General features: G+C 40.9%; 1 protein-coding gene across 1 annotated transcript in view; it reads left to right on the top strand.

The window, feature by feature from the left end:
- KIT (KIT proto-oncogene, receptor tyrosine kinase) overlaps positions 1 to 11,581 on the top strand; it is a 104,944-nt gene that overhangs the window by 81,885 nt on the left and 11,478 nt on the right. Inside the window, exons 8-14 of the mRNA XM_023737337.1 lie at positions 3,618 to 3,732; positions 6,184 to 6,365; positions 7,536 to 7,642; positions 7,737 to 7,863; positions 8,136 to 8,240; positions 8,325 to 8,435; positions 9,876 to 10,029. Of these exons, the coding sequence (XP_023593105.1) occupies positions 3,618 to 3,732; positions 6,184 to 6,365; positions 7,536 to 7,642; positions 7,737 to 7,863; positions 8,136 to 8,240; positions 8,325 to 8,435; positions 9,876 to 10,029 (901 nt within the window). The remainder of the gene's footprint in view (positions 1 to 3,617; positions 3,733 to 6,183; positions 6,366 to 7,535; positions 7,643 to 7,736; positions 7,864 to 8,135; positions 8,241 to 8,324; positions 8,436 to 9,875; positions 10,030 to 11,581) is intronic.

Below are 11,581 nucleotides of genomic sequence, written 5' to 3'. Positions count from 1 at the left end.
TTCTCCTGCTCTATCAGGGAGTCTCTGTTGTGTTCCCTGTCAGGGTGGTCATTGGTGGTAGCCGGGCACCATCTAGTTCTTCTGGTCTCAGGCTGATGCAGTGTCTGGTTTATGTGGCCCTTTCTGTCTCTCGGGCTAATGCTTTCCTTGTGTCTTTGGTGTTCTTTAGTCCTTTACTCCAGGTGGGTTGGGACCAATTGATGCATCTTAGATGGTCGCTGGCTAACTTTTAAGACCTCAGGCTCCTGTTCACCAAAGTAGGATGCAGAACATTTTCTTCATAAATTTTGTTACGCCAGTTGACCTAGATGTCCCCTGAAAGCACAGTCCCCAGATCTCTGCCCCTGCCACTCTGTCTCTCGAAGATCACACTATTTTAAAGAAGCAATTTTCAGATCATTGAAGATAATAGAGTGTTAAATACAGTTAACAGTGGGTCGATTCCAACTCATAGCGACCCTTTAGGACAGAGTAGAACTGCCCCACTGGGTTTCCAAGGAGCAGCTGGTAGATTTGAACTGCTGATCTTTTGGTTAGCAGCCGAGCTCTTAACCACTACGCCACCAGGGCTCCTAACGGTGGATATTCTGATTAAAAAGGATAACTGGGTGGACACATGACATTCTGTATTTGTCAAAACTCATAGAAATGTACAACAGAAAGAGTGATCCTTAATGTTTACCTATGGACTTTAGTTAATAATAATGTATTGATACTGGGTCATCAATTGTACCAAATGTACCAGAGGAATGCCAGATGTTAATAATAGGAGAAACAATGTGTGTAGTGGGGAGGGACTGTACTTTCTGAGTTTCTGGGTAGCACAAACAGTTTGTGCTTGACTACTAACTAAAAGGTTAGGAATTCAAACCCACCAGCGGCTCCATGGAAGAAAGGCCTGGTCATCCACTTCTGTAAAGATTACAGCCAAGAAAACCCAATGGAACAGTGCTACTCTGTAACACATGTGGTTGCCATGAGTCAGAATCTACTCGACAACAACAAGTTTTTTCTGTACTTTCTGAACAATTTTTTGTAAACCTAAAACTGGTCTAAAAAATAAAGTCTATTTAAAGGGGAAAAAAAGTAATGGAATCATTCATAATACTTAATGAATCTGTTGTTTCATTTTGTGAATCATTCCTAGTTCTTTGTAAGCTCTGTCTCCTTTAATCATCACAACATCCCTATGAGATGAGTTCTGTTAATATTTCCATTTTACCCATTAAGGAACATTTACAGAGAAATTCAGAAACTTGATCAAGGGCAGAGAACTGGTAAAGTGTTGGAGCTGGTATTCAGGTCTGTCCGCTACAAATGTGGCCTCCCATAGTTCTGTATTCAGACTGGGCACAATAAGCTGTGTAGCACCCAGGATACAGGGTGAGCACATCACCGTCCCTGACCTTAAGATGCTCACAGTGTAGCTTACTCATTCTCTAAGAATTGTTGTCGTTAGCTGATGTTGAGTCTACTCCAACTCTTGTCAACCCAGTATACAGCTGAACTGAATGCCTGGTCCTGCGCCATCTTCACATTTGCTGGTATGCTCAAATCCATTGTTGTGGCCACTGTGTATTTTGAGTGCCTTTCTACCCCAGAGCTCATATTCAGCACCATATCGGACAATATTCTGTTGTTATGCGTAGGGTTTTTATTGGCTAATTTTCCAGAGTAGGTCACCAGGCCTTTCCTCCTAGTCTGTCTTAGTCTGGAAGTTCTGTTGAAAGCTATCCACTATGGGTGACCCTGCTGGTATTTGAAATACTAGTGGCATAGTTTACAGCATCATAGCAACACGCAAGACTCCACAGTATGACAAATTGACAAACAGGTGGTGGTCTCAAAGAATTAGAATCCTTCAAATGTATTACCACTAAAAAAAACTGAACGTAAGTTAATCTCCCTTTCACATTAGAAATAACTTCAAAAATTTGCAGTGCTTTAGGGCACTCTTGAATATCAGTTGATTATTGTAGTTACACAGAAATATCAAATTAGAGCATTCCTGCTGATACAATTTGCTTTTTTGGTGATTGTACTCCAGTTTAGATATGTGCAAATAAAACTCTTGGACTGTGTCTTAGTCATCTAGCGTTGCCATAACAGAAACACCACAAGTGGATGGTTTTAACGAAGAGAAGTTTATTTCCTCACAGTCAAAGTCGGCTAAAAGTCCAAATTCAAGGTGTCAGCTCCAGGGGAAGGCTTTCTGGCTTTCTTTCTCTGTCGGCCTTCTCATCAGTCTTCCCCTGGACTAGGAGCTTCTCGGCGCAGGGACCCCAGGTCCAGACGACACGCTCTGCTCCCGGCACTGCCTTCTTGATGGTATGAGGTCCCTCTGTCTCACTGCTCACCTCTGTCTTTTATATCTCAAGAGATTGCCTCAGGACACAGTCCAGTTTTGTAGATCAGGTCCTGCCTTACTAACACAACTGCCACCCATCCTCCCTCGTTAACATCATAGAGGCAGGTTTACAACATACAGGAAAATCACACAGTACCAGGAATCATGGCCCAGCCAAACTGATACATACATTTTTTTGGGGGACAAAATTCAAACCATGACAGACTGGTTTTCTCTTTTAATTTTCTGTCCATATTTGGCATTTGAGATAAAATTTAAAGTCCATATTGTATTTTACTCTTACGTTGTGGTTTCTTTGTAAATAGTGATTCAGCTCTTTATCTGTGCCCCCTTCCACTTCCCAAAAAAGAAAATTCCTGAAAGAGTGGGGCTTCTCTTTTCTTGTAACTCCTAATTTCATCCATTCCAGTCTCCACAGTAACTTGAAATTTCGATGGTAGGAGTTCCTTTAAACAGAGTTTCCACCTTTAGAACCACCATTCATCTGTCCATTTGTCGTACTGTGGGTGGCTTGCGTGTTGCTATGGTACTGGCAGCTGTGCCACCGACGTTTCAAATGCTAGCAGGGTCACCTATGGTGGACAGTTTCAGTAGAGTTTCCAGATGAAGACAGACTAAGAAAAAAGTTCTGGTGATGTATTTCTGAAAATTAGCCAGTAAAAACCCTATGGTTAACAACAGAATATTATCCAGTATAGTCCTGGAAGATGAGCCCCCTGGGTTGGAAGACACTCAGAATACACAGTGGCTACAAAATGGACTAAACACACGAACTATCATGAAGGTGACTCAGGACCAGGCAACCTTTTGGTCTATTGTACATAAGGTCACCTTGAGTCAGAGCTGACTCCATGGCAACTAAAAACAGCAAAAACCTTCAGAACAGTTAGGGATCCTAGAATGTTGACTAGAAGGCATCTTTCAGATACCCCTCACCTGCAGCAGAAACCCTGCCACATGGCCATTGGACCTCTGCTTTAGCCACTCCAGGAACAGGGACCTTCACATCTGAGGGTGGACGGTCCTTGTCACACTGGACAGCCCAAACTGTGACGGCCTTCCCTGGCTTGGCCCTCACATCCGCTTCCTTGTGCCTTCCATTCACTGGTGCAGACTCTCTCCTTTGAGCAATATGTGTTTCCTCAGGGTGCTCATCAGCCTCAAGATGATTCTAAGGATTAGAGAGAGCGAAGCAAATCTTGGTGAGGTTTCAGCAGTCTGACATATGGCCATTTCTCTTTTCCTGCAGCAAAACCAGAAATTCTGACTTCTGACAGGCTCGCGAATGGCAAGCTCCAGTGTGTGGCAGCAGGATTCCCAGAGCCCACAATAGAGTGGTATTTTTGTCCAGGAACGGAGCAGAGGTGAGATGAGTATTTTTGGCACTGCTTAACATGCAGAAAGGAGGGACTGCAATTCAGTTGAATTTCAAATGTGTTTTCAGACTTTTTTTTTTTTCAAAGCTTTGTTTTGATTATTATTTTTTCTGTCCATGTGGCTTTTGAGAGGGGATAATTGCTATATTTTTCGTGTTCAACATTAATTTTGTTTGCTGAAAAATGATGACTGAATGACTTCGGTCTTTTGGTAGTTATCTTTTTGGATTTATCATGCAATTTCTAGCCTGTAGGTAGATAAAACAATTTTCTAGAACCAGAGTAATTAGATTTCCATTCTATACACAGGAGGTGACATGTGTGGGAAATGTGGCTGTAAGTTATCATGAAAAAATTACCTTAGAAGTTAATTGCCAAGTTACCAAAAAGTAATGATCATGCAATTACCACATACATATGGCATTTGTAAGCTACGTGTTTTGAAAAGGTTTTCTCCTTGATTAGGTACCCAGACCCTGAACAGAGCACATCTGGTGTTGGCGCCTCCTCTCCCACACAATCCACGCTTAAGCCCTAAATTGTCCTTTCACATCACCTGAAGACTAAAATGGGGTCAGTGTTGTTGTTTTTATCCATCAAATGCTATTTTATGCTCCGGCTTTAAAAGCCCAGTTTAACATCACAATTGAATAGTCAGGCTAATAATGGAAGTTTCATTTTTCATCAGATGGACCTGTTTATCACAGTGAGTTGGAAGAGATACCATAGGATTATTGTTTTCACCAAGATTTAGTAGACTGTTTTCTTTGGGGGATAATAGTGAGGGTTCAAGACCGCTGGAAAGTGTGCCCATGGTGGAAACAACCCCAGTTGTTACATTCATTCTTTCAGCAAATATTTGTGCAGTGCTAACTATGTGCCAGGGGCCCTGGTGGTGCAGTGGTTAAGAGCTTGGTTGCTAACCAAAAGGTTGGCAGTTTGAATCTACCAGCGGCTCCTTGGAAACTCTATGGGGCAGTTCTGCTCTGTCCTATAGGGTCACTATGAGTCAGAATCGACTCCATGGCAATGGGTTTTTAACTATGTGCTAGACACTGTTCTGGTGAACAAAACACACCTGAGTCCCTGCCTTTGTGTGTTTATATTCTAACAGGAGGAGGCAGACAACAGACGAAACAAGTAAATTAGATAGCTGTTTAGTGCTAAGGAGGGAGTCCCTGGGTGGCACAAATGGTTAAACGTTCAGCTACTGACTGAAAGGTTGGTAGTTCAAACCCACCCAGCAACTCCGTGCAAGAAAGGCTTGATGATCTGCTTCCATACGGAGCAGTTCTTCTCTAACACATGGGGTTACCATGCATTGGGAGTCAAACTCAATGGCAGCAAAGAACAACAATAAGGGGAAAAATAAAGCAAGGTAGAGGATAGGAAACTGCTGGGAAGATGGGAGCAGCAATTTAAAATTGGGAGTCAGGGTCTGGCACAGAGAAAGTGAGCCAAGGTAAGGATTACCCTCCCCCCGCCCCCCACAGTGGGAGTGTCTTTGCCAACTGCAGTGTAACTGGGCGGAACCTCTGTACCTCCCTACACAGACCCTCACGAGCCACACTGTTACAGTTTCGGGGGTTGCCCGTCCTTGTCCTTGTAGACTTCTCATGCTTTCATGGAGCTCCTCCTCCATGCTCTTCCTTTTCAACCATTCATACGTCTATCCAGAATTTGTTTATTACAACGGTCTACTGGGTGTCAGAGAGGGCATTGGCGGTTCAGTGGTAGAATTCTCTTCTGCCATGTGGGAGACCTAGGTTCGATTCCGGGCCAGTACACCTCATGCACAGCCACAACCCATCTGTCAGTGGAGGCCTGCATGTTGCTATGATGCTATGAAGTGGAGCTTTCAGACTAAAATGGACTAGGAAGAAAGACCTGGCAATCTACTTCTGAAAATCAGATAGTGGAAACCCTATGGATTACAACAGTCTGATCCACAACTAATCAAGGGGATGGTGCAGGACCCCAGGCAGCATTTCCTTCTGTTGTGCATGATGTTGCCATGAGTCAGGGACCAATTTGATGACAGCTAACGACAATAACACTGGGTGCCAAAATATGTGCCAGGCATTTTAATCTATTTCTCTTCCTTACAGTAACCCTCCAAGATGGCTATTACCATCTTGATTGTATATCTCTGAGACCTGGGCCTCAAAGGGTTTAAGTAACTTGTCAGAAATCAACAGAACAGATGTTTGAGTCAGCATTCAAACCCACGTCTAATCCAAATAGCTCAGTCACTAGTGCTTTTCCTGCTCACTATGCCAGGAAGGCACTCATTCATCGCCAGACACTGACGGTTGTAAAAGGAAATTTCTACATATTATGAACCTTTAACTTAGTTTTAAAAGTGTGCCAAGTCCAAGGTGTTTCCTTTACTTATTTATTTTCCTAGAGTAAGTTGAGGTTGTTGTTTTCTTCTGCTAGATGTTCCGCTTCTATTGTGCCAGGGGATGTGCAGATACAAAACTCATCTGTGTCGCCGTTTGGAAGACTAGTGGTTCAAAGTTCCATAGATTCCAGTGCATTCAAGCACAATGGCACGTTTGAGTGTAAGGCTTACAACGATGTGGGCAAGAATTCTGCCTATTTTAACTTTGCATTTAAAGGTAACAACAAAGGTATATTTCCTTTTAATCCAATTTAAGGGGATGTTGAGGCTCTGTCTGCCATATCAGTCATGATTTTAAGCCCATTCCATCACTGGCCATGTCATTTCTGGTAGTATTTGCATTGCACTGCACAGTCATCCAACTCACTACGTTTCATTCTCTACTAGCTTATTAATAAATTGTATGCTTTTATCAGTGTAATTTTCACCATGCTGTTTTCTATATTTCATGTGTCTGTGTGTGTCATTGTATATTTCCAGTCGCTTCTGTTAAAAGGGGTAGAGACAGCAAGCAGGGGAAGAGATGTACTTTAGACCCAAACAGAACTAGGACCGCTTAAAATTTAAATTCAATACAAAATTTCAGTTATTTAAAATGAGTTATTTTAACACATTTGCAAACACTATCAGAAAGTTAACAATGTCTTTTTATGAAGTCATGTTAGCAAGCTATTTCTTTAAAATCTTTAAAATTTGAAATCATGAGTGAATTGCTCTTCTAACTTAAGTTAAATGGCTCTTGTGGCTGAATTGATGAATTGGCTTAACATTAGAAGACAACGCAACTGGGCATCGTAGTTTTTAGGGCTCAGTCTTTTTGAGTCAGCAAGGACTAGTGCCAAAAGTGGTGTATTTTCAGTTTTTGAATAATGAGGGGAAGAATCTTACATTGTTCTATATCAATGAGTTTTTTTTTTTTTTTTTTTCAGACAGGGCAATGAAAAGACTACTTTAAAAATGTTTTTCTTGGTTGTGAATGAAATTCATGCTTAACATAGAGAATGTGGAAAATGCAGGAAAGCGTAAAGAAGAAAATATAAGCCAAAGGAAACTTTTTCTTAAAAGTTGTTCAGGGCAGCAATTAGATTCAAGTACAAAGTCCTCTCAGATGTTGTTTTTCATTGAAAAGCAGCATAAAATTATTGTTGTGCTACAGAAATCTCAAGTTCTCTTCCCTAGTAGTCTGGTTTAAAGTTATGTTTTAAATTATTCATTTGAAAAACAAGAGTAAGATACTAACCAAGGTAACAATCTGAGATCCACACAGCTTTGCATCCTGCCATGGGCTTTGAGTTGGGAGGTGGGTGAGTTTGGGGATGGGTGGTGACTGTGGAGATCCGGCCCTGCTAATAGTTTGTGATTATTCCACATTTCTCTTTCATTTTAGAACAAATCCAGTCCCACACCCTGTTCACACCTTTGCTGATTGGTTTTGTGATCGCAGCTGGGATGATGTGCATCGTTGTGATGATTCTTACCTACAAATATTTACAGGTAACTGTCTGTATGCTTTCCCCCCTGAGTGCTGTAATCACTGAAACATTAATCATCAAAAGGTAATAGATATCTTTCCATTTCGCTTTCCCAGAAACCCATGTATGAAGTGCAGTGGAAGGTTGTCGAGGAGATAAATGGAAACAATTATGTGTACATAGACCCAACTCAACTTCCTTATGATCACAAATGGGAGTTTCCCAGAAACAGGCTGAGTTTTGGTCAGTATGAAACAGGGGCTTTCCACATACCCTTTTTATGTATGCGTAACAATGACCTAGGGAACCCCAATCACTTCCTTTGTTTTATTCCACCTGAAATAATAAGTTGTTTTCTGTGAAGTTTCACTGCATTTGATAGATTTGGCGTAGAGTGCGTTATAGGGGACTGTCTCTAGACAATGCTGTCTTTATTTACTTGGTTGATTTTGAAATTATGCTCTTCCATCCCATCACTGTCACCACCACTTACTTTGTTGGCTTCCTTGTTAAAGGGAAAACCTTGGGTGCCGGAGCTTTTGGGAAAGTTGTTGAGGCTACTGCATACGGCTTAATTAAATCGGATGCAGCGATGACCGTGGCTGTGAAGATGCTCAAACGTAAGTTCCCGCGGGGTACTGCATGTGCTCCACATTGGTTTGCTAAATTTGTTTTTTGCTAAAATAAGATGTTTCTAATTTTAGCAAGTGCCCACTTAATGGAACGAGAAGCCCTAATGTCTGAACTCAAAGTCCTGAGTTACCTCGGTAATCATATGAACATTGTGAATCTTCTTGGAGCATGCACTGTCGGAGGTAAAGCCATGTCTAAATTGCCTATTATCAAAAGAGGGGGATTTTTAATATGTTTGGACATTGATTGTGAACTCCTTTGTATGATTTTTTGATTTATTGTTATCTCTTGCTAGATATGTTTTTTTGAGAGCTATTGTTCTTAAGGGGTGTCCTGGGTGGGGCAAATGGTTTGAACTCAACTACTAACCTAAACGTTGGCAGTTCAAACCCACCCATTGGTATCACAGAAGAAAGGCCCAGCAATCTGCTTCTGTAAAGATTACAGCAAGAAAACCCTATGGAGTAGTTCTACTCTGTCCCCTGGGGTCAGCATGGGTCTGAATCGACTCATTGGCAACAGGTTTGGTTTTTTTTTTATAATCTTAAAAATGTATAGTTTAGTTTTATCATTGTAGGTGGGACAGCCCAGGACATACCCTAGTTATTGACACCTATGCCACTTTGACAATATTGATCTCTTGAATAGTTCATCTAGGCTGGAGAGCTTTTCTTTTTATCTTGCAAACTTTATATATTCCTCGATCATATTTTGTCATTCAAGGGTTAGTACTCGTTTGCATACTGTAATTAAAACTAGGCGTCTAAGCCTCCCAGTGCTTAAATATACACCAAATGAGGGAAACTTTTCACTTGTGTAAAAATAAATTTCCAATTCCGAAGCATTAGTAGAACTGTCCGTCAAGCATTTGTGATGTTTGCAGAAAGTATTGTGGTCTAAAGGAACAAAGATGTGTAAGACAAGCTGTTTCTCGAGTTCTAGATAGATTCATGGGCAAGTTGACAGCTTTATATGATTTTTTAAAACAACCTCCACAAGTGTTGCTTAACTGCATCATGTAACTGTTCATGAGCAATTTCTACGTAAATTAATTAGTTGCCTGTTACCTCTGAGCTGCAGCTTTAGGCGTTGGTAACACGAAGGTATTTTTCGACTGGTGGTGCACAGAACACAGGTGATGCCCTGTCATTGCAGGTTTTCACCTAATTTCCAGTCTTGTCTCAGCTGGCTGTTCCATGTGGTTGGCTTTCCCATTATGCTGCAGTTTGTGCTCTTCATCATTTCCATAATAACCTTCCAGAGAGAGTGGGAAGCTCTGCTATAAATAGGAGTGAATCACGGGATTCTTGTAGGAAGCCTGATAATAGTCTCATTTAGTTTGAAAGCATAACTTCTATCTTTAAAACCAGCAATCACACCTGGTGCCAAACACTAACATCACTTAGAAATCCAGGTAAAAGGGGCTTGCCCGTTTAGCTTTACTTTGCATAATGATGCTGCTTTCTGATAAGCGGTGTTAATCGATAGGATTGTATTGGCATTAAGTAGGTTTATCCATTTAAGCTGAGTTTTGATGACCGTGACCACCCTTGGGTGTTTTTATGGGAGGCAGAATTATCTATACATATAACCCCTTTCTCACCTTTTCTCATATGCTGCAGGGCCCACCCTGGTCATTACAGAATATTGTTGCTATGGTGATCTTCTGAATTTTTTGAGACGAAAACGTGATTCATTTATTTGTGCCAAGCAGGAAGATCATGCAGAAGCAGCAGTTTATAAGAACCTTCTGCATTCAAAGGAGTCTTCGACGTGGTAAGACGGATTCACATAAATAGTCAGCTGTTGACAGGCAGTTCATGGGTCATAAGGGTTTGCAATCAAGGCTGATTCTTTAAAAGATGAACTGAGGTACTCTGAGGTACAAAATCAAAATTATTAAATCATTTAAATGTGATTAACAGTTTAGAAAGTTCAAATCGTGTTTTTAAAGATTCAAATAGTCTTAAACGTAGATTTTTGCTGGAGGTTTTTTTTTAATCCATCATTAGTTTTTTTCCTCAGCTTCAGTTCTGTTCAGTTGAATGAGTTCTATACCTGTTTCTCTTATCATGGATCTGTTCTTGTGTGTCATTCCGTTAATACTGTAGAGCTTAGTACTATACGCATCTTTACAGTGAGACACTGTTTATAGGGAAAATGCAAAAGCCTGTCAAGTTGTCACAGTACATTCCTGTAAAACGTTTAACAGAATGGCAAAGAGCTCTGAAAATATCACCACACGAAGGCTTCTCTCCATCTACCTCTGAATTATTTTTATATACCTTGCCTTTTTTTCCCACTCGTCATGCTATAAAAAGGCATAACTGCTCTACCACATTAAAAAAAAAAATTCTGTACCTTAGTCTCATCCCTTCTATCATTGATAAGATTCTGAAATTGAATGATGTGTAAAGAGCTTCAAGTTCTTTTGGGAAGAATTAGTTTGACTTACAACCAGAGTCGGATTCTTCTCTGCTAAACCTTGCCTGTTCTTTCTTTCTGAATGCTGTTAAGATCCACCACTTAGGAAGACTTCCCAGATTTACCCAGCCCGATAGAAATCATAATTATCACCCTCAATCCCTTATGCTTTCTATTTCTATAGTTGTGTAGTGGATCCCTCCTCTCCTTTTTATTCATTCTGTCTCTTATGTTCTGTTCTTGTCTCCTAAACTCTTACCACCCAGCCTTCAAGGAGACTTCAGCAAATATTATGGATAGGTAATTACCTCTTAAGGAACCCTGCTGGTGCAGTGGTTAAGTGCTTGACTGCTAATGAAAAGGTCAGCAGTTCCAACCCACCAGCAGCTCTACAGGAGAGAAGACCTGGTGATCTGCTCCTGTAAAGATTTACAGCCTAGGAAATCCCATGGGACAGTTCTACTCTGTCTGTCCTATAGTGTTGCTATGGTTTGGAATTGACTAGATGGCACACAGCAGCACTTGGCTACTAACCAAAAAGTCAGAGGATTGAACCCACCCAGCAGCTCCACAGGAGAAAGCCCTCATGAATCTGCTCCTGTAAAGATTACAGCCTAGAAAACCCTATGGGGCAGTTCTCCTCTGTCACATGGGGTCACTAAGAGTCAAAAATCGACTGGATACACCCAATTAACAACAATAATCATTTCTTAAAGCCATTTTCTGTACCTTTGACTAAAGTTTAAAATCCCAGGTGAAGCTTCTAATTTTTCTTTGATTCTGTAAACTTGAGTAATTTCAAGTTGTGGTAAATACAGGACAAACCACCTTTAGTCCGTTTCTCCAAAGCATACACTCTTTTTTTTTTTTTTTAAATTAATTTATTTATTTTATTGTACTTCAG

Source organism: Trichechus manatus, unplaced genomic scaffold (genome assembly GCF_000243295.1).
Source record: "Trichechus manatus latirostris isolate Lorelei unplaced genomic scaffold, TriManLat1.0 scaffold00101, whole genome shotgun sequence".
Lineage (NCBI taxonomy): Eukaryota > Metazoa > Chordata > Mammalia > Sirenia > Trichechidae > Trichechus > Trichechus manatus.
This window is presented reverse-complemented; position numbering and strand designations above follow the sequence as displayed.